This window comes from Empidonax traillii, unplaced genomic scaffold (genome assembly GCF_003031625.1).
Source record: "Empidonax traillii isolate 1590-97213 ecotype Southwest subspecies unplaced genomic scaffold, ASM303162v1 scaffold1706:size71012, whole genome shotgun sequence".
NCBI lineage: Eukaryota > Metazoa > Chordata > Aves > Passeriformes > Tyrannidae > Empidonax > Empidonax traillii.
The window spans coordinates 16,677-44,060 of NW_020956899.1; the positions used below are offsets into that span (position 1 = coordinate 16,677).

The following is a 27,384-nucleotide window of genomic DNA, read 5'->3' on the forward strand; positions in this document are numbered from 1 at the left end:
GCTTTTTATTTGTGCATAGCAGCTTTGAGGTACTAGAGGATGGAGCAATATTTTGGAGAGACAGAAGGACATAGGATTGAGTATGTTGGTATGGGAATGGAGTTTGTGGACCAGGGAAAGTGTTTCAGTGATCGGGGCAAGAGGATGGAATTAAGCATCAACTCCGAGACCCTGTAGCACTTCACTCAAAACCTGTTACTGCCTGTCTTTGAACTGTGGCTAGCAGGAGCTACCTTGTTCCACGAGCAAATATTGGGCTTGTTGCTCCCAGGAAAAAAAATGCAATTTTTTTGCATTTATACATGAGGATGGTATCTAAGTTATTACTTAGCCATAGTTATACCCTGGAAACTTGGCACTGCTTAAATTGGATTTGTTTCATTGTGAAGTTACTTTGTGGAAAGGCACCTGATTCCTGTTGTATGTTATCATGAAGCCTTAGTGTGAATACCAGCTTAATTACCTTATCCCTATGTGCCTGTTATTTACTTAATGCTGGTCAATGAGCTTGGATAAATTGTTCATTTTGAGTATGGATTGTAATGAGAATAACTCAAGAGATACTCTCCAGTCTTTAATCAATATCTGTAAAACTTTAAATCTCATTCTCCAAGTGTCTCTTTGAAAGAAGAAGATTTAGAGGAGTAGAGCTAGTGATGAATACTTCTTTAATTTTGTGTGTTTACAAAACAGAAAACAGTGTAGGGTTGGTGCTTTTCTCATGACTTTTCATGCAAGGTGGAGTTGTGCGACGTGATAAATAATAGTCCCTTTAGTGCTGGTATGGAGGGCAAGCCAAACTGTTGTCATGAACCTTACAAGTTCTGCTGTGTTTAAAAATTATTGCATACACTGACTAAAGCTTTACCTGTAGGAAGAAGAGGAATCTAATTCCAAGAACCAGAGAAATTATTGGCTTCAGGACTGCGTGTTGTCCTTGTCACCAACAAATGACCTGATGGTAATAGCTAACGAACAGAAAGCAGTCTTTCTAGTGCGTAAGTACACCTGCTGCTGAGAGTGCGTGCTAGTGCACTTTATAGTAACCAGGGCAAGATTTGTTTCCCCCACTCCATCTACTTATCCACCAACTCGTAACTTCAGGAATTTTGGGGTGTTTTATGGTGCACATCATGCATTTTCTAGGTAGCGATTGGCAAGTAAGTTGTTTTGTCTTCTCAGCTATATTTTGTCTGAGGATTTTTTTTTATTATGTGTAATTTGTATGTACTATAACTACCCAGTTGCTTGAGATGCTTAAAGATATTGACAATAATTTTACTCAATAAGAAAAAAGAAATATTTGTATTATTTTTAGCCATTAAAAAATACTTTACCTTATTTTAATTTTCCCTTGGAAAAAATGACCCACCTGAGCCAGTGTCACTTGGAGGATGGAATATTACTGTGAATTGTGTTTGAGATTTCCACCTTTGATAGAAAATGCTTTTCCATCTTGAACAATGGGTGGCTTTATACTTTACTCCAAAGTAGGGCTCTGGGAACTTTTAAAGGTACCCGCAGCTGCTGTTTACGTATGTGCTGTTGCCTGGGATGCTGGTGCTATTAACAACTACATTTGGTGGCACATGAGCATGATGAAGAGAAACCTCCAGATAAGGGGAATATTAAACCAAAAAACCAGCTGTTGAAGCTCAGAGTTGCATAATTGGGCAGATTGCTTGGAGTTGTCATGCTGCATTGTCATTCCCTGCAAAGTTGTGTGTTCCAAGCCTGAGGTAGACTAGTTGCTAATTTGTCACCCAAAATGAAAAGACAGCAATACTGCTTATAAAGTTCTTATTGCATCAAGCACAAAGAAGTGATTTAACTCCCTTTGCTGGAGAACTTCCTCTGCTGAACTGCACAGTGGCAGCAGCTGCACCACACAGTGGCAGGAGTGTCCCCGTGTGTCAGTTTTGAAGTGTCAGACAAATGGCACACAACACTAATGTGATTTTGGTTATCCATTGGCACCTGGGAGATGATTCAACAATCAAATGACAGCTGTAGTAGCACCCTGTGAATAACAAAGTGTTTTCTAACCTTGAATTATGATGCAGTGATTAAATATTGTCAGACTTAATGTGGGATTCTTATGTCCTTCTTGACAATTAAATTAAAAGTTTTTATTTGTTTAAGCTCATTTTCAGTAATGTTCCCAGGAGTTTGTCCTTACTTAGTACTTCTTTCCTAAGGATTCCAGTTTCATGAATTGAACTGTATAAAATTTGATGGAGGTATTACTGTATAAATACTTTAAAACAGAACTAGGCATTTCAAACTTTTAGTGGTGGGCTGTTCCATGGAAATTTCTAAGAAAATTTGAGTTCTTTAGAAAAGTTACTAAGAATGTCTTGTTATTTTCATGATTTTCAGAGTTTGTAATTAATGCTTCATCTAAGTGTGGTAGGATGTATTGTACAGAAGAGAAGGATTGTGAGATGCAAAACATTACAGTTTTATAGATGGTGTCTTTATTCTTAATGGCAGCTAAATGGAAGCAGAGTGACAAGGGGAAAGAGGAAATGCAATATGCTGTTGGCTGGAGTGGCTCTCTGAATGTTGAAGAAGGGTAGGTGTTGGAATGCAGCTGTGATTAAAATGTTATTGTTATGGTTAGTTAATTAGTAAAATGCTTTGTACTTGTACTCTCTTTTGTCTGAGTGCATTCATGATCTTACGTGTTTTATTGTTGGAAACAGACATAAAATAACCTGGGTGATCAGAAACACTATCTGCAAAGGTCACTCGTGCATTGTGTGATTTCTCAGGACGAGTTCATACAAATTAAAAGAAATGTTCTCTGTGCAGATCAATGTGTTTGTGTATACTTTGTGCATTTTAAGAAATCTGGGTTGTCATGTTTTCTCTAAGTTCCTGTTCTAGTAGGAGGAAAGAAAAGTACCCTTTTTGAAAAATCTACTTTTATAGTAGAGAGGTAATTTTGATGGGGATGTTGCAAATGGAAATGTATGAAGTTGTTTTAGAAATACTTCTCTTCGTTTTCAAAGCCTCAAGGAATTTTAAAGTCCTCTCTCTGATCAGGAAGTGGGTTTGGGCTCTAAGTCATTGGAAAATTTGCTTTGATCATATGTTTGGTATTTATACAATATTTTTGCTCAGTCTCTCTTCAAACAACCAGGAAGACCCTTTCTTGAATCTCCCATATGGAAGAAGATTTTGCACTTTGTTATTAAGTTTGCAGCCTTGAGTTGCTGTTTGCCTTTGAATGTGCTCCCTATTGGCTTCAACCTTCTGTTGTGCTACAGGAGGTGTTGACTTAACCAGCTTCTCTCCAATGTGTAAAAATCATAACCCTCTTATAAAAACTGCTGCTGCTACACATTGGAACTGTTATGTATGTGCATCTTTGAATTTGTGATTTTTTTTCCTCCCATGCTACCACTGAAATTACCCTGACATCTTTTGTTAAAAACAAAAAAAAAGGAAAAGAAAAAAAAATTTTGTTTGAGAGTTTGTTTCTTGGTGCTGTTACAGCCCTGAGGGACACTTCCATTCAGAACAGTTAGCTCTCTATAGATAAGCGCAGTTATATTCATTGCGCTTTAATTTGTTTTTATTTATTATTCTGTGGAAGTGTAAATACGTCCATGGCTGTCAGATTGCCAGAAGACTTATTTTTTTTTGGTTGGCTTTGTTTTTTTCTCTTTTTCTTCCCCCAAAGTTGCCAAAACGTTCTGTGGTGGCTAAGCTTTGCTATTGATAGATGAGATTTCACCTTGGGGTTTGGAGGTGACCTGAAATGCAAATAAGAAACAGTAATGTGGGCATTTATGCTTTAAGTGCTGTTTGGGATGTCATCCTGAACGTGTATGTTGTTTCATAAAACCCTTGTACTGCTTCTGTTTCTCCAGACAGTGTAAAACTTTATACCATGGTAACAAGTGAACCTACTTGCCTTCTGCATGCTTTGCCTGTTGTGCATTGAGCATGCTTGGTTATTGCATTATCTGGGAAGACCACGTTAGCCCTTCAAATGCTCTCAAATTATAAGGCAGTGAAATGCAGTGGATATAAAATCTACCTTACTGCATAATGTATTAAAAATTTTATTTTAATAAGTACAGTTCCGTTGAATTTTTTGTGTGTTTTTTTTTTTTAAAAAGTGGTAGTTCTTGCTATATCATTATAGATCAGAAAAAGTTATTTACCCTTATGTACGTGAAATCCAACTGGAATCTCCTGATCCATATTGACAGAATAATCAGTCTGATTTATGAAAGCATTAGCAAGGTGTAATTAACCCTTATGCAATCTACTTGGGCATTCTTGAACTTGTAATTGAAAATGTCTTTAAAATCGACTTTTTTTTGCTTCTTACTATGAATATATATGATGTGCTGCATTAATATATTATTAAACAATTAGAAATGCTGACTTGACAAGATATCTTGTGAAGGACAAAATTGCAAAACTAGAGAAAAACCCATTAATTTTATCTTTCTGTTTCTAGTGAATGTGTGAGTAGTGTACTGTGTATTCCATTGGCAAGTCAGAAGAGGTAAGGACTGATATATATATATATATATAAATATATATATATGCATCACTAGTCTCTCTACATTACACTTTGATACGTGAATAGCTTGGGAAAGGATTGGCTTTTAACTTCCAGTCTGTCTTTGTGACACAGGAGTTCCACAGGCCGCCCTGACTGGACCTGCATTGTGGTTGGCTTCACCTCTGGCTACGTTCGTTTTTATACCGAGGTACGTTCCTCAGCATGGCAGGCCATGAGCAGGATGGTGTCTTATATATCTGTGCGTTTTAAACTTTTGTTTCTGCAGATAGTGCTTTTTCCCTTTCCTAAGAAAAGGGGCAGAAGTGTTCATGCTTATTGTTCTTTCTCTTTTAGAACGGAGTACTGCTTCTTGCACAGCTTTTGAACGAAGATCCTGTCCTACAGCTAAAGTGCAGAACCTATGAAATTCCCAGACATCCTGGTGTCACAGAACAGGTTTTGTCAGATTATTTCAAAAGCGAAGTGGCAGTGTTATGGGGTATGGAAGGGAGTCTTCTCTGTGAATCCTCTGTGTCCTTTACCAGTTTTTGATGGGATGGACAGTTCCTTAAAACAGGAGACTCTTGATTTCTTGTTCTATGCTACATGCCTGTATAGTTTGAGGATTCAGAATGTCTTTATTTTTTGGAGTATTTTTCTCTGTAATAGCCTTGCAAAGGAATCCTTCATTCATTTTCTGTTTATTCATCTGTGAGCACGAAGTACAAAAATGCACTGATGGAGGGAGAGAACGTTACAACAGGTGCCAAGAGCTATGTGTACTTATTCATAAGAACATAATTATTTTACAGAGAAGATGGCTGAAAATTAAAAAATATTTATAGGGCTAGGAACCTGAATGTCATTCTGAGTATTTCCTGCAGAGAAGGTTCTTCAGAGCTCGGACTATTTAGTAAAGAACGCAGCTTTCTTTGCCCTTGGCTGAATTGGCTTTTTTATGCAGAAAATTAATGAAGTTATGGAAATTTCCAAGTTTGCTTTTTACAGGTGCTCCTGTGACTTAGCATGACATTTTTGGGATCAGTTTTAAAATACAGAAGCATTAAGGAATTTGAGTCTTCAGTTTGTCAGCAGATTAGCATTGGTGTGCCCAAGTGGTAATTCAGTGGCTAGTCCAGTTTCAGAATTTGGCTCTGGCATTCTAGAGGAACCTGTTTTTCTATGGCCTTCACAAGCTGATGTAACTTATGCATTTACTTCCTGAGCCATAAAATATATTAAGCAAACAAGTTGTTGAAAGAAGATAAAAATATAAAACTATGTACCTAAATAATTTTTTGGACAGTTTAATACTGAATTTCTGTAGTTTTGCCTTAGTCTGTTGCCTGTGGCTTGTTAGATATTAACTATCTGGATGTAATCCTCATCTTTCTGTAGTTAATAGTGTGAAATACCAGAAAATAAGCTGTTCCTGCAGTAACAGTGATCTGTTTTTTGTCTCTCTTCTCTTATTTTTTCCACAGAATGAAGAGCTCAGTATTTTGTACCCAGCAGCAATTGTGACAATTGATGGTTTTAGCCTCTTTCAGTCCCTTCGTGCATGTCGCAATCAGGTAGCAAGAGGTATGTTTAAGAGGACGTGTTTATTTTTAACTCTGTTAATAGTACCTTATGGTAGATGAAATTTGCTTAGGTTAAATATCAATTCAAGGTGGCATTTAGGTCTTACTTACTTGTCCATCTACTATTGACGTCTACTACATACGGGAAAACTGTGTCCTTTACCGAAAGAGCCCAAGTTGTCCAAGTAGAGTTGACTGTCTTGTTCATTCTCACCATAACACTGTACAGTGTTTCTGGCTGGGAGAGGGTTAATGTTCTTTTTAGTTGCTTGTATGGGGCTAAGTTTTTGATTTGTGATGAAAACAGCACTGATAGCATGCCAATGTTTTAGCTATTGCAGAACAGCACTCACACAGTGTCAAGGCTTTTTTTGTTTCTCACACTGCCCTGACAGTGGGTTCACCAGAAAGTGGGAGGGGACACAGCTGGTACAGCTGACCCCAACTGACCACAGAGATATCCTGCACTAAATGATGATATCCCAGGTAATAAAAGCTGGGAGAAGAGAAGGAGAAAGAGGGAACCTTCAGAGCTATGGCATTTGACTGCCCAAGTAACTGTTATGTGTGATGTAGCCCTGCTTTCCTGGAAATGGCTAAATACCTGCATACTGATTGGAAGTAGTGAAGAAAATTAACTATTTTGCTTTGTTTGCATGCTATTTTTATATCAACCCTCAAGTGTTTTCTTTTTTGCTCTTCTCACTCTCTTCCTCATCTCCATAAGAGGAAGTCAGCGAGTGGCTGTGTGGTGCTTAGCTGCCCACTGGCATTAACCCACAACATACTGCTAAGGTGCTTTCTTAGCATGTCATGGTGCTGATTTCACTGTCAATGGAATGCTCTTCTTCCCCAGTAAGGACTTCATTAGAAGTGACAATGCAGTGATGATTTCAATAAAGGTCACTGCTCTTTGTGTTTGTGTCTAAGAGCTTTGGATACTTGGTTTGATTGTGCAGACTTTGATCCTGTTCCTTTAGTACAGTCACTTTTCATACTCTAATTTGGAAACAGCGTCAGTTTTTAAGCATAAGAGGAGAACTAAGTGACAGTACAGTGTGGTAGGTGGCTCAGGTATGGTGCTGTTACAGTTCTGCAAGATAAATCATTAAACAAGTGCTGTTGTTGAATTGTTCTCCTGAATTTCCTGATGGTTGTTCTCACTGAACTTCAAATTTGTGAGATTCTTGTTTCCCCTCCAGCAACTCACATCAGCAGACAATCAAGGCTGGATGTGGGTGGGAAACACAATGGATCTGTCAGCATGACAGCATTAGGAACTGTTTGGACAGCAGCACCCCTAAACAAAGGCTTGAGTCTTACCTAGAAGGGTAGTAAAGAACTGAGAAACATGGCTGTGGTGAAACAGCTCTTCTCTGAATCATGTGGCTGGTAGGAATGGACCACTCACTTTTTCTTTCAGTTCAGGGCAAAGTGGCATGAAATGAAACCAGGTGATAGTACATTCAAAATAAAAAGTAGGCATGTTTATGCAGTGTGAGGTTAAATTGTGGAATTCCTTGCCTGAGGTTGATGCGGATGCTAAAGGTGCACTTGAGCTCAGAAGGAAATGGACTAATTAGTAAAGAAAGCTGTGGAGGTTACTGAGTGCTTAGAGCTTACTTCTCTTTGTCTTCAGAAGTTGTTTTAGAGGAAGCATCAAATATGTGTCCTTATTTTAATATTCTTCCCTAGATATCTGGTTTTAGCCGTTCTCAGATCCTGATCTGCCCTGCTAAATGGTTTCCTGGGCCTATCTAATAATGTGTGTCCTTCTTAAGGAAAAGGTAGTGCTTCCATGAAAATATGAGAGAAGACAAAACACTTGAAAATCAGAAATGCAACAGATACAGAAGAAAAGACTGTAATGAGAAATACCCACCTTTATATAATACTTCACTTTAACAACCAAGACATACACTGCTTTTTCAGTGAGAGATCACCATTTGCAGAGAAGCACTTATACCTTGTTTCAATATCTGCAGCTGGAGTTCTGTATCTTCCTTAATTCTTGATCATCTGTGTTTGTGGTAATAGGTATTTTGAAAGTTTCAGTCATTCATTAAGTTTTACCACTGTTCTTACCTCTCACTTTTACACATCTAATGAATACAAGTACTTGGGCAGAGGAGTTTGCACTTAAACACACCCAGACCACAGAAATAAATTGTAGTTGCTTTTTAAAATTGTACAGAATATTATACCATAAATAACTAAGGAAACAAATCTCTCTGCAAGTATGAGATACAGTTGCGATGGAATGTCATGTTCAGTTCTATTCAATCAATTTCTTTAGATGTTTTAATTTCTTGGAGGCAAATACTTCAAAAGACCATTTTAGCTCAGCAGGTGTTTAAATGTATGTTAATTTAAAACTAGGTTACTTTGTGACTTCAGATTGCATCAGGTTTTCCCCCTCTGTTATGCTATTCCTTTGTCTTTGACTCAGTAGAAATTTTTTTGTGTTTTGTCAATTTTTGTCAGCTGCAGCATCTGGCAATGAGAATGTTCAACCTCCACCATTAGCTTATAAGAAGTGGGGTTTGCAAGACGTGGATACGATTGTTGACCATGCTAGTATTGGTAAGCACTTCTGTTTAATTTCAAGTATTTTAATAAATGAAATTAATGCTCTCATATCGTTAAATTTGGGTTGAGAGCACTTAGTGGTACTGGTTTGATAGAAATAAATACTGCGAAAAGGCTGTCATAGTGAATGATCTCATTAACCATTATCAAAAATACATTTTACTTTCTTTTCTAGTCTGATTGAGCCTTCCCTCTCCACCTGAGGGGAGAAAGGATGTTAGATCTGTAACTGTCATGTCCTTTTGTTGTTTGGTAAGAAGCAGCTGAGAGAGACTAAATCAGATGCATTTATTCCCATTCCTAGCAGGCAGGTTAAGACTGGTAGGGGTCTTTCCTGAGTCTAGCACACAAAGAAAAATTTGAGATTACTCCTTTCCAAAAAATTCAAATTGACTCTTAGGTTCTCAAAGACTTTTACCCCTCAGCCGAGGTTCTTGTCAGAGAGGCAGATCTGAGGGTCAGTAAGCTTTATTTCTCTTCCGCGCTTTCTACAAAAGCAGGTAAGAGGTCAGAAGGCTGCTATCAAGACAGCTGAAATGAATTTGGTACATGTATTTTTGCTGCTGAACTCTCCTGATTGTTTTGTTTTGTTTTTTTTTTTTTCCCACTGAACAAACAAACTGTGCTTCATAATTAACCTAAGTACATTAGGTTATCTCTGCTGTGTTCTTTGGAATTTCTGTGGTTAAAGCTGTTCCTCCACCCTTCCCCCTGAATGTTGTGTGGTCAGTCCAGAAGGCAGGAATGTATTTAGACTTCTGTAGCAATTGCGTGCCTTTGTTCTGGAAGTATAAGACATTCACTTTAATGTTTTTGTTAGGCATCATGACACTGTGTCCTTTTGATCAAATGAAGACTGCCTCCAATATAGGAGGATATAATGCAGCCATAAAAAACAGCCCACCTGCTATGTCTCAGTATGTTACTGTTGGAGCCAATCCTTTCACTGGTTTCTTTTTTGCCCTGGAGGTATGTACTACAAAGCTGACTTGCTGAAACTTTGAATAATTAATCCTTCTTTTTTCTGTATGAGTATTACTGAAGTATTCTTATGCTGACATTTCCCCTTCTCGATCCTCTAAAACTGGAATGATTTGGAGTGAATATGATAGTAATGTCTAGCACAGAATTCCTGCTAGTGAGAATTTAAATTTTCTATCTTAAAATGAATGTGGAAGTCAAGTAACTTAATTTTTAAAAATTTTTTACTTTATTACCAATTAAGTGACTTAAATTTTTTTGAAAAATTGATATTGTGTAAACATGCATCTTAAGGATTTTTGGAGGTCTTTAACCTTTGGTCATGTACACACATGAGTATACTGTAGTGATTTCTTGTAGAAGAAAACTGGAATTTATGCTTAAGCTATGTCACATTCACATCATCTGTTGTGTTGGAGGAATAGGATGTCAGTGTAGCTGTGTCTTGTACAGTCAGACCCTACGTGTGTGCTGTCCTTACCAGGATCAAAAGTTGTGCTAGAATTGGAATTCAGATTTTTGTATTTGCTTTTTCAATATGTTTGTGAAACAACTGCTTATATTGATATTTGCAAGGATGCCGAAGCCGTACACCAGCTAACTCTCCGTGATAAATCATACACAGGGTTTTTTTAACTTCTGTTGCAGACAAACATACTGAGCTACAAGTGACTGGCAGGAGGATTTTGAAATGGTAAAGAGATATCAGAATGGCTTTTCTGGGGGCAATGAATTAAAATTTTGCAGAGTCTTAAAGCTATGCTTTCTGAGCTGAAAGTCCATAGGAGGCCTGAAAAACTATTCTGCAGTTGAGTTCAGTGTAAGAACTATTTCTTGGCTTTCTAAAGGCTTTGTTCCTTCATTTCAGGGTGGCTCACAGCTGACTGTTTCTTGACTTTCTAAGCACTTTATTCCTTTTTTTCAGGGTAGCTCACAGCCACTGCTGTCTCATGTTGCCTTAGCTGTTGCAAGCAAACTGACTTCAGCATTGTTTAATGCTGCCAGGTAATAAAATAAATTACCTTTTTCTGTTTGTTTTAGTAATAACTGCATAATAGTTTGAGGATTTTTAGGACCATTAGTGTAATTCTGCTTATGTGTTTTTCTGTTGCAAGTGGCTGGCTTGGTTGGAAGAGTAAACATGAAGAAGAACCTGCCCAAAAACAGAAACCAAAAATGGAACCTGCAACCCCCTTGGCAGTGAGGTAAGTTGGCTTTTTTCACTCTCAGTTGCTTTAGATTTCTTGTGTTTTTATGTATTTGAATTATTTTGAAAAGTGAGTAATTGATGAATATGTTTATTTTTCTTGGCTTGAAGGAGTGATGATAGTTTGAAGGTCATTTATTTTAAGCTTAGTTCCATTTCAGTTTATCATTCTGGAAAATTTCTCAATCTTTCACTTCGAGTGTGTGGGTTCATTGCTACTGTACGAGAACAGCGTGCACAGTTTAATGACAGTATAAGCACACAAATATCACTCCTGAAGCTTAGCACCAAAGTGCTTCAAAGAAGCCACATGAAATGCTTGCTGATTATGATAGTTTAAGGCCCCTCACAAAAACTAGGAGGTATCCTGTTTCCCTGTTGATTGTGGAGAGAGGAGAATGGAAACAACAGACTGTAACCTCATGTTGTTGAGAAAGCTGAGAAAAGACTAAATTAATTCCTGATGGTTCTCCCTTGTTTTTTTTTTTAAAGTATTCTCAAGACTCTTCAGCAATAGGAGAGGGCATATAAAATAACCCAGTGCTCTGTGATCCTTGCCTGACAATGCATGACAAGACCATCACTTATCCTAGTTTCTGAACTTTGATTTTTCAGTAGGACCTAAACAGATCTATAATACGTGCTGGTAGACAACACAAGAAACTTTTTTCATAATTTTCTCTTAATTTCACCCGTACCTTACATTACCTTAAAAAAAGAAATCTCTGTTAACTATTTCTGAAGAAAAAGAGGTATCTATTGTTTTTGCTTGCTTTTATTATTTTTTTTAGGTTTGGACTTCCAGATTCCCGTCGCCATGGTGAAAGAATATGTCTTTCCCCGTGCAACACTTTAGCAGCAGTAACAGATGAATTTGGAAGGGTTATTTTACTGGATGTTACAAGAGGACTCGCGGTTCGCATGTGGAAAGGTATGATAGTGGATATTAATATAGCAAATAATATTCTTCAAAACACAGTGGCTTCTTATGGTCAGACTTAAAATGTCAAATGTATTATATGGATTTTTCTTATTTTTTTGTCTTCACAGACTGTTTCCCACGAGAAAGTTTTTAACATAACAATTTTTTGGAAGAGCTTTAGCTCTGTTCTCCAAGGTTGTTTTTTTTGATAAACTCTAGTACCTTCTTTAATTCTGCTCAGAAAATAAACAGTCTGAAAAATGGGTAAGAAGATGTAGAGCTTGTTAAATTGAGCAAGAAGGGAGTCCTCAGTCTCTCTAAATTGAGGGCAGATGTTAAGCTCTCAGGTTTTCATTATATCTAATACCACTACAATTTTTTAGAATCACAATTTTGAAGATTTTTATGAGGTGGAAAGTAAGTTTTAAGAACAGGTGGAAAATCTCTGGCTCTTTTCTTTCTCTTCCACATAACCAATTCAGAAGATTAGTCGTCATGAATATAGTAACTACTTCGGTGACATACTGACAGTGTAATAGCTGGAGTAATCTTGTTTCCCCTGTGCATTTTTCTCTTATATTTTGAAACTTATTAGTTATAATCTGTGCTTTCTGATATTTTGTGACGTTTTTTCTTTGTTACCAAGAGCTTCATGTTTATCTGGGTAGTACTGTTAGAGTCCCAAGGTTTATTTGATAGTTGGATACATATTTACAATTTGCCAGCCTTTCCCCAGTGAGGTTGTTGCGATGTGAAGTAGCTTCTGCTTTTCTTTTTCTAAGCAAAACTGTCTGCTGAATTAAATGTCTTGCATCATACCTTTTCTCATGAATTGTGAATACTTGTCAACCTTCTCAGTGTAACATATCTTGTTATACACTTGGTTTATGCATTAGTATTTCACTTGTGGTTTGGAGTCTTCAATTCTACTTGCTGAACCATTACATAGTTCAGTGATGTCATTATAACATCTCTACCTTTTTTGTTTAGGAAGATTTTTATGCAGCAGAGAGAGAAGATGAGTATTTTTGTCTCCTTAGAAGTGCATTTTAATCATGAAAACATATGAATAATAACTTACACTGCATAAACTATTAAATAGGGTATTAATTGCTGTACACTAATGAACTTCTGTCTTCTCTTACCAAGGATACCGTGATGCAGAAGTTGGTTGGATACAGACTGTAGAGGACCTTCAGGAGAGGGAAAGTGAGAAGATGGATTCTTCTCCTTTTGGCAATGCACAGGGTCCAAGCAGGGTAGCTCAGTTCCTTGTGATCTATGCTCCAAGGAGAGGCATTCTGGAAGTGTGGAGCACGCAGCAAGGGCCTCGGGTTGGAGCCTTCAATGTGGGGAAGTATTGCAGGTAAGAAACAGGTAGCAGGCTGTGCTGCTGCAGCAAAGTGATACGTGGATATGCCAGTGGTAGAAGTGCCAGTGGTGCTGGCAGGCACCTTTTGTGCTGCCCACAGTGTTTCTACTGAATGCAGCTTGTTGTTGTTTTATAGAAGGGGACTTTGTCATATTGTATCACTCTACAGTCTTTCCTTAAGAATGTGTTTAGCCACTGTTAAACCTTAGCTTTATAAAACCTGTTACCTTTTTATCTAGTGTATGGAAGCGGAAGGTTGATAATTTTGTTCTTTGTTTTAAAGGCCATTTTTTGTTCGTTTCAGGTTGCTGTATCCTGGTTATAAAATAATGGGTCTAAACAATGTGACCAGTCAGGGATGGCAGCCCCAGACTTACCAGATATGCCTTGTTGATCCAGTCTCTGGAAGTGTAAAAACTGTTCATGTACCTTTCCATTTAGCACTGAGGTAAGGACTTTCTAAGCCCTATCTAAATAAACTAATTTCATTGATGTTTTTGGAAACAGTATTTTATTTAGAGAGAGCAATTCTGGTTTTTGTTTTCAAGTTGAATAGTACTCTGTAATAGTCTCATTGGTTTGTATGCATTAACTTGATTTTCATTAATGTGATGTTACCTTTAAGTAGCATAAATAATTAAAAAAAATAGATTTTTGAATCATTCCCTTTAATTCTCTTCACTCATAAAATTAAAATTCTTGTCATTCAGTGATAAAAAGAGTGAGCGAGCAAAGGATATGCATCTAGTGAAGAAATTAAATGCTCTACTCAAAGCTAAAACCTCAAATCCAGGTAGGTTCTTTTGTGTAGTTTCTGAAGATTGTATGCTATCAACTGCTTCTTGGGTTATCAGTCCTATAAGTGTACAAACACAAGGGTGATTGTGGTGCATTCTGACAGCTGTATGTGCTATGGGTTATAATCTTCAGGTACCTTGGTTTGGTTTTTTTTGTTTCTTTTATTTTTAATTAACTACCAGATTAAATTTGTTAAATTTGGTTCATAATTAAAGTATAAGCCTTGTGCCATGTAAATCTTGTACAACTTGAATAAACAACACTTCGGGTGCTTCCATAAAACATGGTCTGTTTCCAATCCACTGTGCTTCATAATCTAGTTCAGCATTTGAGTCTAGATAATCTTCTTCTTCTAAGTAAGATGTATTTCTTACAAAAGAGACTTTGGAGTAAGAGATGTCACTGAACTGTTATTTTGTTTCATTTTCCCTGAGCTTGGCAACTTCTGTAATAGTATTTTTATCTTGATAGCATGAAACCACATGCATCTTAACTGTGGTGCAGTTTGACTTGCTCTTCATAAGGCATTTGAGAAAGATGAATTAAAGATGTGATTGTGTCTTTGTTTGCAGATTTAATTGAAGCTGAAGCAAAGGAATTAATACTTGATATCAAATACCCTGCTACAAAAAAACAGGTGAACATTTAGAAGCCAGAATTCTTTAATATTAGAAAAAATACTGCATTGTCAGATTAGAGTGCTAAATCTTTTTAAATGGTTCAAAATATTTTATTTTTTTCCCTAAGGCTACTTGAGGCAAATAATTCAGGTGTTTGGGGTTTTGTTGTTTTTTTTCTTCTGGGTTGTTTTTTTACAACATATTGTCTGGAATTAATTTTGACTTATGAGTTTCCCAAGGCATCTTCCATGATAAAAGTTAAAATAATAAAAAAAGGGCGGATCTTTCTGTATTATGTGTGAAGGCAAAATACAGATGAAAAACAATGGTCTGAGCTATTGCTGGCTTAATTTATATTTTTTATGGTAAAATTAAGTGAATTTTTAATTCTCTTGAATGTCTGCTTAACAGGCTTTGGAAAGTATATTGACAAGTGAACGTGTGCCACTTTCATCTCTCACAAACATCACTCAGACATTAATGGATAATTTAAAAAAACAGGGTAGGTGGATATTTATTTTGCAAATATGGAGAGGCATTTGCGCTTTGTCTGCAGTGCTGTAAGACTATCGTAGAACTGTTCTGTTCCACAAGGAGACCAGACTTAGTCTGCTTAGTTTTGCTGCTGAATATCACAGGATGTTGCTTTCACATGTCTTTTTTTTTTTTTTTTTTAATGCAGACTGCAAATAGCTTGCTAGTAAGTGTGCTTTGATATGCTTGCTGTGTGCCTAGAAACTTGTGATTATATTTAAAAACCAACCAAAACCAGCAACTGGGCTTTCCCAGACTTTTGCCTGTAGATGTCTTCATTTGTTCTTTGTCCAAGGAAGGAAGTAAGGATTTGGTACCTTGGATTTGTGAATTTTAATGTAGTGGAAGCACAAAATCCGTATCACTGAGAATCTGAGCTGTGACCAAATACCTAGTATCTTTTTTTTGTGGTAAACTTCACTGAAGTTTACAATATACTTCATGTTTTACTAGAGATTTCAGAGCCTATGTCAGGAAATGGCATTACCGATTCAAAATCTTACTGTTAAAATTCTGCAAGATTGTTTCTTTGAAATTCTGCAGTTGAATCTTTCTAAATGGGGTGAACCTTCTTTGTGCTTGAGGTGTGCTTGACCCTATTTTGGAGTCCCAACTGGGTACTGGGGATTAGTGGAGAACCATGTGCCTGCCACTTCCTTTGCATGTGCTGGACTTTCTCAGCAATAGAAGCCTGCTGCTTTGTTGTTGTTGTTGTTGTTGTTGTTGTTCTCACTGGATTCATATTGACTTGTTTGAGGATGAGTCTTTAGCCACAGGAGTCAAGAAGTCCCTACCACTGTTGTGTGCAAGTACTGAATAAACCATTTGTCCTTTCTCCTGCCTCAGTGAGACTCACAAAGTGTTTTTGTGGTTTCAAAACCTTGAAGAAATCTTTCCTTCATTTGTATCTGTGGTGGGATTTTTTTAGTTTTCTTGAAGAAGATAGAGGAAATTGAGAACTTCACACATGCAGTTCTCTTATCTAATTTTGGTTTGGCATTCTAAATTGCTGGCATTATCCATTTCTGTTAGGACTCCTAAAAACTCCAAACTAAAAGGGAAACATGCCCTTTAACACTGAAGAGAGATTGTGTACACAGAAGAACTGTGTACTTCCTGAGGTCTGTTCATTTGTGTATTTTTCATCACTAAACTCCTGTTGTCATACATAACATTATTTCCCCCCAGTCACAATAAAGAACAAACTTGGCTGATGTTCCAGCCTTCTAATTTCAGAAGCACATATCTCCACTTCTGTCTAGTAGGTAAAAGATAAAGCAAAGCTGATGCTGGGCTCTGTGAATGCTGTGGTTGTGATGACAAGTTTAAATGACTGTGTGACAAGCTCTGTGTTCCTCTCTTGTTTGTAGCATCTTTATTAGCAGTTTATCAAAAGTGTTTAAGGCTTCCTAGGGTGAAAATCATGTCTAGACGCAGCGTCAAGTGAAAATGATATATTCAGAGGTATCTTTTGTATAGGAAGGTTCTTTTAGGATCTATCTAAAATTGGGAGCCCCTGATGGTCTAGAGGGTAAAGGCGCTGCGCTGTCACCGCAGAGACCCGGGTTCGATTCCCGGTCAGGACACTCCCCGGGCAGATGGAGCTCGTTAGCCCTGTAAGGCAATCCATCTATGTCCTGAGGACCTCGCTGCCACCGTCCAAGCTCGCTGGACAGATGAACCTTAGGATTAAAGGGTGGGCTCAGTTCCGCGCACACTGTGTCTCACCTAAAAAAAAAATCCAATGCGCAGGCTGGAAGGTGCAAAAAGACCTTCCCCGATTCTTCGTTCGCGAAGACTGACCATTATATATATATATATATGTCTCTAAAATGCTCTCTTTAAAAAAAATAAGTTGGAACAGAGGTATTTTTTTGACATCATGTTGGTGTTAGTTTCCCATATTCTGATTGCTTTAATTCTTATTGGAATTCGAATGTCAATAGGTAATGAAGTTTCTGAGTCAAAGATTGTCAAAATACGAAAGGCAGTGTCTTGCTGAGATGAAATTTAATTCGTATCAGTAGGTACCTACATTTCTTCTGATGCAAGAAATATGCTTACAACGTTGGCAGAATGAATAAAAGATTAGAGGTTGTTATTCTCGATAAAAGGAAATAGGAAGTGTATTTCAATTTTTACAATCTCTGGTTTGGCCTTAAACTGGGAAAAGACAGTAGATTTGCCTTTGTTCAGTTCCACATTGTCAGTCTCCTTCAGTTTAAAAATGAGCCTGATATCTTTCTCCAATGCCTCTTGTAAAAATAATTCTTGTTTTATACTGCTGTAAATGGAATGTAATCATGGCAAGCAGCAGTGCATCAGAAAATTACACAGAGAGAGAGATCCCCTGTTTCTCAGTATGTTTCACTATTCCAGGCTATATATTCAAATTCAAATGCAGTTTTGTTTCTCCCCAGAACTGGAGTGTGTGGATGAAGGACTGCTGCAGTTCTGTGCAAACAAGTTAAAGCTGTTACATCTTTATGAACTAGTTAGCAAACTAAATTCCCAAAGCATGCAGAAAGGCACTTCACCTTCAGATAATGTAAGTAAATTGAAAATTCAGTTGTCTTATAAAATCAAGTGATGATGTAAGCATAAAATTATGTTTTCAAGGCTTCAGGTAAGCAAGTTATCCATTTTTGTGGCTTGGAACTTTTAATGAAATAATTGTTTATAATACTTTCCCACCATCCTTGTAAAAATGTCTAGTACTTCATCTACCTAGTGTTCTTTAGGAGTCACATGAAATTGAGACAGAAATTAAAGTAGAACCAGGATCTCCTGTTTTCAGTCCTTTATCCAAAGTACATAGAGTATTCTTGGTTTTGGAGGGATATTCTGGGTCCAGTAGAAGTTAAGAATTTGGATATTTGTTTTTGTAGCAGCATAATTTGGCTTGCTTTTCATATAATTTTTGTAAAGCTACTTATACCTTTATAAAAACCATACTGGTATTATATAGGCTTGTTTGATTGATGGACAATTGTTATACTATGAGCATGACCTAAAAATGGGAAATACACCTGCTCTAGTCCTTAAAAAGGAAGCTAGACAAGGTCTTCATTTGAGCTATGTGAATAACTGATTTGGAGATTATTCTATCATTTTTGACCTTTTAAAAGACATTTTTTAATGTTCAATATGAAATATTTTGACTCTTTTAACTTTTTTAGTTTTTACTTTGTTTTGAAAACCATCCATTTGTATAAGTCTTGTGATGTGGGATTTTGTTTTGGCTTTTGCTTTTAAGGACTTGGCTAAACTGCTTCGGCTTGAAGAAAAAGATTTTCACAGGCTTGAAACTTTACTGGAGAACTACAAGAAAGAAAATACTCAAACCACTGTCCAGTTTTCTGATGAGAAGGATGACGTATTGTCTGTGAAAATGTTCTTGGAATATTTGGAATATGAAAAGGATGTGATTAATGTGAAAAATATGGAAGACGGAGAATATGTGGCTTTAGGTAAGAGGTATTGAACTGTTTGTCAAATTACTCAGACTGATTATAATCTGAGATGCTCTAAATAAGTTAGCCTTAATTTGGAGGTCCTAACAACCTGTTTTTCCATGAAGTGGTATATAACAGTGCCTGTCACTTTGCCATGAAATCCAGAGACCTTTACTTCCCCTTGAGGGTACTGAGTAGTGTTGAACAGGGAATGATTGTAATTCGCCTGGAGGAGAAGGAAAAGATGGAGGAAGGCATTTCCCCCTGGATGGACTCTTGGAGGAGAAAAGGTGTAATTTGGAATAGTTTCCGCTGGATGGCTCCCGAGGGACAGAGATGCTGAGGACAGATACCAGCTCAGTGTCTTGACCAGAGATCTTCCTGTGTCACGAGCACAGCACCATAACCCGAACCCAACTCCCAGAAGCAACAAACAGCACAGAAGGGAGCATGTATAACAATTAATGTGCTGCATAAAACACAGCTCTGAGAGCAGATACATCAGCATTGTGACCACTTGACTATTAAACTAATGTAATGAATGCTTATAACAAATTTATTTTAACATGCTGTGGTCAGATCTGCCATCATCTCAACCCTTTGTGTCCCATGTTGGGCATCAGAAAAGACTGTTGTGGTTTAACTTGGTGGGCAGGTGAACACCACACAGCCACTTGCTCTCTCTCCCCCTTCCCTCCACAGTAGGGCGAAGGACAGAATCAGGGGAAAATCCCAAGAAGCAAAATTTGGGGAGTAAGATAAAGACAGTTTAATAGGACAGAAAAGGAAGTGAAAGTAATAATAATGATGATCATAAAAGAGTTACAGTATACAAAGCAAGTGATTCACAATGCTCACCACCTGCTGGCCAATACCTAGGAGTTACAGCCACCTTTCCCCCTAGTTTATGTACCTAAAGTTATGTCATACGGTATGGAATATCCCTGTGGCTAGTTTGGCCAACTGTCCTGGCTGTGTCTCCTCCCAGTTGTTTTGTTCCCCAACCTGCGCACTGGAGTGCCGAGCAGTGGTGCCAGAAGCTGAAAAGTACTTAAATTAGTGTAAATAATACCTAACAACAGCTAAACCATCAGTGTGTTAGCAACATTGTTCTCATCCTAAATCCAAATCACAGCACTGTACCAGCTACTAGGAAGTAAATCAACTCCATCTGAGCTGAAACCAGGACATCCAAACAGTACAGTAATCTTTGTTTTGATATAAATCCTCCCACTGTTGGAGTCATGCCAAGTAGAACACTCGCATCCTTTATAGTGAACCTTCTTATCCACTAAGGGTAAGCCATCAAGGTATCCTGGATGTAACTTAGTCCTTTGTATTGCACTCAGAGTGACCTGATCAATAGATTATCTTTCCCATAAGTGTAAGGGGAGAGGCTGTGCATTTAGATGCCATTCCTAATGTCAACTTGATTTTTACTTAGGCAACTTTTTCTTCTGGAAGTGTTTGTGTGGGGAGAGTTCCATAGAGGAAATGTGTGATGCATTGGAATCAGCAGGTTTTACTCCACAAACCTTGTTGGTAAGATACTTATTGCATAATTTAAAACCTTGAATTAGTATTTTGAAAACAAACCATTGACAAGAAAAATTCTGCATGTTGATCCTTGGATTAATGTTGTGTTCAGACTGTGTTCAAATACTCCCACATTCAGTTCTTTAGTTGTTCATATTTGCATTTTCCAGTTAAGAAAGACAAAAAAAAAAATTCTCCAGTAGAAAATGTGGGAATGTCTAGAATATGCATTTAGAACTGCAAGTGTTATAAAATTTTGCTGAATGTTTCTTCCGCAAAGAAGTAAAAATAGCAAAAATTATGAGATTAGTTAATTTCAGGGGCTAAATATTTTGTTAGAATTCCTTTTTGCAAGCAAACAAGGAAATTTGGAAGAAAAGTAAATTTTTCAGAATCATTAGTAGTGTTCAGACAATCATCTTTATCTTTCATCTATATGTAATTGTAGTTTTGTGCTTCTCTATTTCCATCCACTTCTTAATGGTGGAAATGTTTATTTCAGTATTATTTGCCCATGTGAGGGTTTTCAGCTGTAACATTAATAACCGGTAATGTCTGCCAAGTTGAGCCTTTAAGAGAGGGTATTTTCTAGAATATCTTTCTAAATTAAAGCTAGAGATGGTATTGTTTAATTTCAAAATCTGTCGGTGTGCCTTATGCAGTGTATTGAGAAAGTGTTTGCATTAGGTATATTATGATATTAGACTTTCATTCGATTGCTTTAATTCCATATTCTCTTTTCTTACAGTCACTCCTTCTCAATTTATGGCTTTCCAAGGAAAAAGATATTCTAGACAAACCAGATTCTGTCAGTTGCCTTCACACTATGCTGTCACTTCTGAGCAAGATGAAAGGTGAGATGTGCATTTGGAATACTTAAATGAGATGTCACTGTTATTAGAAATCTGCTACTCTGAGTAGCCTGCGTTATCATTTAGCATTTTTCCCCCTCACAAATTGTGTAACAGAACTAAGTGCAGCATGTTTATGGACTAACTAAAACCACAGTAAAAATCTGAAGAGTGTCACAGTTAAAGGCTTGTTTCATGCCTTGTGTTTGCACTCAACACAAAGTTGACACAACTCCCATTTGGCACCAGAAGGCGGCTGTCCAGCTCACTTTCCTCACATTTTTTGGATGTATAGTCCTGTTTCTACTCGGTGCTGACTGACTCTCAGATGACCTTGAGGCACTGTTATTCTAGCAGCATTTGTATATTAAACATTTCTGTAACTCAAGGAGTACTCTATGAAGTCAGTTTGCCATTACTGAAGTCAGTTTGCCATTACTGAGGGTGGGTTGTATATATGAATGAATATTGATTCTCCTACCTCACACAGAGCTGCTGTGGGTAAGTCTGTGCCAGGTTCCCTTATATATACTTCACCATTATCAGCTTGACACTGGAAGCGTGAATAAGCTGCTGCTGCTGTCTGAATAAATTAGTGCTGCTGAACATGAGGCAGTCTGAAGAGAGGCAGTTTGAATGCACGGAATATGGCATCTTGGAATCACAAAAGAAGCTGTCTGCATTGTGAAGTGTCGTTTTGCAGTATTCCCTAGATCTAGTAAGCATACAGCAGGTTTGCTACCTAGTGGTCTAGATCTACTGTCTGTTTCCTACAGATGAATTTTGGAGAATTGGTGATTTGCATTCTATTTCAAATTTGAGTTACAATATAGAAATTGGGTGCTATGTATATAAAAAATGATAATGTAGAGTAATTGGAAACATATATAAAAAATGCTAATGTAGAATAATTGGAAATTGCTCCTAATACAAGCTGTATTAATTAGTGCTGGTTTCAGGGTTGGTTGCTACTGTGCTGGTTTTGACACCTGGTGACCCGAGTTGTTTCCTGCCCTCCCTTTCCCTTCAGTGGCTATAGATGAGTCATGGGACACTCAGTCGGTTTCCCCCTGGTGGCAGCAAATGCGCACGGCCTGTGTTCAGTCCGAAAATAACGCGGCTGCCTTGCTGTCTGCTCACGTTGGACACTCTGTAACTGCACAGATAATCGACAGTGTGACAGAGAAAAAGGTGAGTCGTCTGGGACCTGCCCCTTCTATTTTATTTAATGTATCAGTTCCATGCAAATTACTGTCTTTGTAATAGAAGAACATCCTCAGCATTCATTTGTTGCCATTCTAACATGGGCATAAACGTGCCATCCTACAAGCCTGAAAATTTGCATTTGAAGTATATTATGCTGAGATAACTCAGTACTATATTGAAATCATTGACTCAACATATTTAAATATGTGATGGAAACTGTACGTTGAGTTTTTCTCGTGATTGCAAATGATGCTTACAGTCTTAAAGCCTACACAGTTTCCACATAAATTTAAGTGGACTGAACTTTGGGTGGTAAACCTGTTTTAACACGTTTATGTGATTTATTTTTAAAGTGATTTTATTTTTTTTAAGTGTACTATTGGATTTTTATAGGACTTATGTTACTATCCCTTCTTAAGGTGATCAGTGTTTGTTTTTTTGGCAGTAAATATCTTCACAAAGTTGTGATCGTGACTGTGAAACTGCACAGCATTGCAATTCAAGATGAATGCTAGTCCATTTCTAAACAATATTAGGCATATATGTGTTTTACTACTTGTCTTAACAGATTATATGGGGCTTAGGTGGTATTTAGTCTTCTAAATAGAACCTTGGTTTGGAAGAGACCTTAAAGATCATTTGGTTACAACCCCAAATGATGCCGTGGGCAGGGACACCTTCCATTAGCCCAGGTTGCTCAGAGCCCCATCCAGCCTGGCTTTGAACACTTCCAGGGATGGGACATCCACAGCCTCTCTGTGCAACCTGTTCCAGTGCCTCACCACCCTCACAGGAAAGAATTTTTAATATGGTAGGACATGGAAATATAGGTGGACTATTCATGCATGTAGCAAGGTGTATAAAATGGAGGATTTAAAATATTTTTTGAAGGGATTTTAAGCCCCTTTTTAACTAAATATGAAATTATAAAAGGAACTGTAAGATGATCTTTTAGATTCTTTTATTTCCTTAGGCTTTTATTTAAGGATCTGTGCGTCTTCTGAGAAGTGTAAGATATTAATTTATCTTTGCATAGCAGTTAATGCATACTTTGAACTAAATTATTCTTTAGAATGCAGTAATCCTTGGGCTATAGCTTTTGGTTATAGTTTTTTTGTAAACAAAACTGTGCTGCTTTAAGTGAACAGACCTAAATGAGTTCATATGTTCTGTTAGTTTTCCCAAATAGTTGTAGGTTCAGACACGGAATCCTGGGAAGCCCTTTCCCTTGATACTGAATATTGGAAACTTCTACTGAAACAATTAGAAGACTGTCTGATACTTCAAACACTGCTGCACAGCAAAGTGACAAAAAGGACAAAAAGAGTTTCATCACTCCAGACTGAGCCTTTGGGCAGGCTCTCTGTAAAGAAATTGCTTGAAGCTGGAAAAGGTACATTTTTTTCTCTTTGAGACATTGTTGATTGTCTTTCTAATAGACTTCTGAGCCAGTACACTGGACTGGAAATTGTTCTACTGGATACCATTCTTAATTAAGAAAACTATGCAAATCACGTGGAAATAATGTTTTAAGGTTGTAAAAATGTATGACCGTAAGTTTTTTTAAATGATAGTTATCCTTATGTAATTAAAGGTACTATTGAAAATTCCTGTGTTTTTCTCTTGTCCTTTGATTCTGTACCATAAAGAATCTGCAATACATTGGCTAAACCTCTTTTTTTCTTTTTTTTAATATCCTAGGAGGTATTGCTGACACTGTAGCAAAGTGGGTTTTTAAGCAAGGCTTCAGTCCTCTTGTACTGAATTTGGCCCAATACAAAACCAATACAGATAGTACTGAAGAATCTGTAGAAATGCATAATAACCTCTTTCTTGAGGAACCAGAAGCAGATGCAGGCTTGGAAACTATCCTAGGTAAGAAAAAGAGCATGAATGTTTGAAATTATAAATGTCTGCAGAGATGTTTTAGTTGCTACTTTGTAGCAGAAATTACAACGGGAAGAAGTCTCTCTTCTAACTTCAGATTTTCTTCTTCTAGAGCTGCTGCAACTTGCATATCAGCAATTTCCATGTAGTCTTGAAGTGGATGTACTCCATGCACACTGCTCTTGGGAATATGTAGTGCAGTGGAATAAGGACCCAGAGGTAAGAGAATTTCATTTGCATGGAGTAACAAGTTCATAAAAACATTGATTGCATGGACTGACTTTGAAAGCCGTTACTAGTTATGATTTTTCTGTTGTAAGTGGTAAGCAGAAACTGAATTGAGAAGATGAATGTAGGTCCTGAGGCTGAATGGCACCTCACAATGCCAGGACTATCAGACTCTCAAAAGAGAGGAAACTGAGTTCAAGTAAGCAGCTTGAAAAAGGATTTTGACTGTATTTTGTGCAACTGTGGGACAGTTTAAGTACTGCAAAATAGTGGTGAACCTTTTCTCCATTCTAGATACACTGAAACAGATCACAGAATACTAAATTTTTTTTGCTAGAATCCATTCTATTTAAGGAGGAGAGGGATTTCTTGAATGCTTTTGGATTCCCTGGCCACTGCTGGGAATTGTTATAAAAGATAAAAATTTTCTTCTTTTCTGCTGCTGTCCTATAGTTTCCCTAATGGAAAACATCCTAAATTCAGATGATATTGAAACCGAAATTAGCACTCCTTAGATCTGTGCAACATTGCTGTGGAATAGAACTTAGTCCATCATAACAAAATTGAGTAAATTTAATCTATCAAAAGGGAATTTTGTATCTGAAAAGTGACTGTAGTCAGTGGAGATGCCTTTTAGCAAAGAGGATGTTAGCAGTACCTATGCTAAAAAAAAAAAAAAAAAAAAAACAAAACCAATCAAAAATCACTATACTGAAACAAACTTTGCCATGTGCACATGAGTTTGTCAGATATGGATAGAGAAAGCTGCAATATCTGTAAAAGTTACAAGTTTTATAACTCTCAAAATAGTAGCTTTAAGATAATCTACTTGGACCCTTTAAGAATTAATAATTTACATTTCAAAAGGTTTTGAATAATGTAATAACTTGTTCTTTTACTTTTTTTTTTTACATAAGGAAGCGTGTTTTCTCACAAGGTCTATAGATCATCTAAGATGCATCGTTAATGCTCACGTTCAGCATGGCAAGTACAAAATTATTATTAAAAATTACCTTTTTTTGAAACTGTAAAATGAACGAATGGATTTTTGTTGACTACAGTAAATGTATGCAATACCTAGTAATGATGGCCATTTTGTCTTTAAAAAAACCAGAACAACCCAAAACTTTCTGCTACCATTCAAGCTTTTGTTTTTCATGATGAAACTGAGTTTCCATCAGAACTGTTAAAATAAGTTGGTTAGGTAAAGTCAGCGTGTTTAACTAAAAGCATTTTCAAATAAATTGCTTTGAATTAGTTTTTTTTTGTATTTAGATAGTGAAACATCAGTTAAATTGCAGTCAGTTATTTTTCATGCAGTTTTTACACCCTGTTGTAATGAATGTGATGACTATTTTCTTTTTTGTAGACTATTGATGTATGCAAATAAGGTGCACTCTTTCTGTGTACCTACAATGTTTAACCCAGTCTATATAATATAATACTTTTAACCAATGATTCATTGCACTTGTGACTGTATTTAATCACCAAGGCAGTCTCCTCTTGAGAAATCCAAATTCTAAGTATAAAGCAGTGAGGATAACTCACAAATCCTTGTTTCATTCACTATCTTGTAAGATCCCTTTGCTATTCATGTGGAGTTTACGAGTGTGTGATTTTTCTAGGCATTGCTCTGATGATGTGGAATACATTCATAGTAAAAAGGCTTTCTTCTGCTACATATCTCATGGACAAGGTGAGTGCAGTATTGGGACAGTGTTTTTGAGGCTGTGCTTTTGTTTTTAGATGAAAAATGAAACTAGCATTTACAAAGTATTTGGAATATCATTCATTCAACCATGGAAACCCCCCCTATTTATTTGGTTTATGTAGCTAACTCCTGAAATTGATGAAGGAATGCATGTTTTAAAACACCAAATCTGTTGAATGATTAACTGTAGGCAGCTGATCAACACTGGCTGATGTGTACTGAACACTAAAGTGCACTGCTGACTTTTAGTTACTAAATGAGAGGTATTTGTGAAACAGTTTTAATTTCTGTTAGAAAAAATTAAACAGCTTAAAGTGTTTTCTCTGTGCCTATTTCCTGTTATTACCACGAAACTACCACAAGCAGCAGGTTTTTCTAATGTTGGTCCAAGTTTTGCACATAAAAGCTCTTCTTCTGCACAACACAGAACGCTTTGTGGATGTTGTTGAGCACTTTTAACTATTGCTACTATTGTAATTCAGCTTTTGTTCTAGTATGTAGCTTGTTTACTTTGAATTTTAGCAGTTTTTTGTCCCTGCTAAATTTCATTTTTTTCATGCTTATAACTATGCAGTGGATCTCTTTAAAGGAAGACAGTTTAGGAACAGTAGTGGTTGTAAATGATAGATCTGTTTAAATTGTGGGAGGAGAATCTGCCTGTTGCTTTGCCAGATGTACAGCAGCAGCTAAGTGTTTCTCAGCACAAAAGTCAAGATGCAAGGAGAAGTGTTGACAATGATTAATTCTTAAGGTTTACGTTATCAAAGCAGCAGCACAGCTTCCAGAAAAATGGAGTTTCCATATTTGTTGGCTTTTAATCTGTCCCAAAATCGACAGCTGAAAGTTGCCTTGAATTCAGACTTTGAAACAGCACAATGGATCTCTTGAATTTGAGTTTAAATAGTCCCATAATTCAGGACTCTAGAATCTCACTTCAGCTGTTGTCCAGACTCTGCCATGAGTTTGTAATCGTTATCTTTATGGTTTTGTGCTATGGAAGAGAGAACTTCCACTTACCTGTATGAGCTTCATCATGTGCAGCATTGTAGAAATTGGACCTCATAGTAACATTCCTAAACAGGATATGATTGAGGCGCCACTTCTGAAGAGTTCAGATGGGAAAAGCATGGAAACCATGTAATAACTTGCTTGTTAGACCTTATCCATGTCAGTGAATATGGTGGAGTGTCCACTCTTCCTTTCCTTTTCCCTTATTCCCTAGTGTTTCCTTCTGATATCACACTTGGTGTTACAGCTTTAGTTCTGTATTCTGTAAATCACTGGGAATTTCTTAGCTGCCTTTAAGATTTGAATGAGGACCTTGGGGCCTTATTTCTAATCATGGGGTTTAAGAAGGATGAACTAAATATGGGCATCAG

General features: G+C 37.1%; 1 protein-coding gene across 2 annotated transcripts in view; it reads left to right on the forward strand.

Annotated features, from left to right (window-relative positions):
• The window catches only part of RAB3GAP2 (RAB3 GTPase activating non-catalytic protein subunit 2), a 46,057-nt gene that overhangs the window by 12,515 nt on the left and 6,158 nt on the right, over positions 1-27,384 (forward strand). Inside the window, exons 3-28 of one of the 2 annotated variants that reach the window (XM_027908420.1) lie at positions 875-998; positions 2,494-2,575; positions 4,478-4,525; positions 4,658-4,733; positions 4,880-4,981; positions 6,010-6,109; positions 8,593-8,691; positions 9,518-9,666; positions 10,604-10,683; positions 10,794-10,883; positions 11,677-11,816; positions 12,957-13,173; positions 13,484-13,627; positions 13,890-13,972; positions 14,550-14,614; positions 15,009-15,099; positions 17,552-17,679; positions 18,388-18,601; positions 20,031-20,128; positions 20,871-20,976; positions 22,004-22,164; positions 23,356-23,572; positions 23,881-24,054; positions 24,179-24,285; positions 25,212-25,278; positions 25,920-25,990. In XM_027908420.1, coding sequence (XP_027764221.1) covers positions 875-998; positions 2,494-2,575; positions 4,478-4,525; positions 4,658-4,733; positions 4,880-4,981; positions 6,010-6,109; positions 8,593-8,691; positions 9,518-9,666; positions 10,604-10,683; positions 10,794-10,883; positions 11,677-11,816; positions 12,957-13,173; positions 13,484-13,627; positions 13,890-13,972; positions 14,550-14,614; positions 15,009-15,099; positions 17,552-17,679; positions 18,388-18,601; positions 20,031-20,128; positions 20,871-20,976; positions 22,004-22,164; positions 23,356-23,572; positions 23,881-24,054; positions 24,179-24,285; positions 25,212-25,278; positions 25,920-25,990 — 3,033 coding nt within the window. The remainder of the gene's footprint in view (positions 1-874; positions 999-2,493; positions 2,576-4,477; positions 4,526-4,657; positions 4,734-4,879; positions 4,982-6,009; positions 6,110-8,592; positions 8,692-9,517; positions 9,667-10,603; positions 10,684-10,793; positions 10,884-11,676; positions 11,817-12,956; positions 13,174-13,483; positions 13,628-13,889; positions 13,973-14,549; positions 14,615-15,008; positions 15,100-17,551; positions 17,680-18,387; positions 18,602-20,030; positions 20,129-20,870; positions 20,977-22,003; positions 22,165-23,355; positions 23,573-23,880; positions 24,055-24,178; positions 24,286-25,211; positions 25,279-25,919; positions 25,991-27,384) is intronic. The other variant, XM_027908421.1, reaches the window with a different exon arrangement.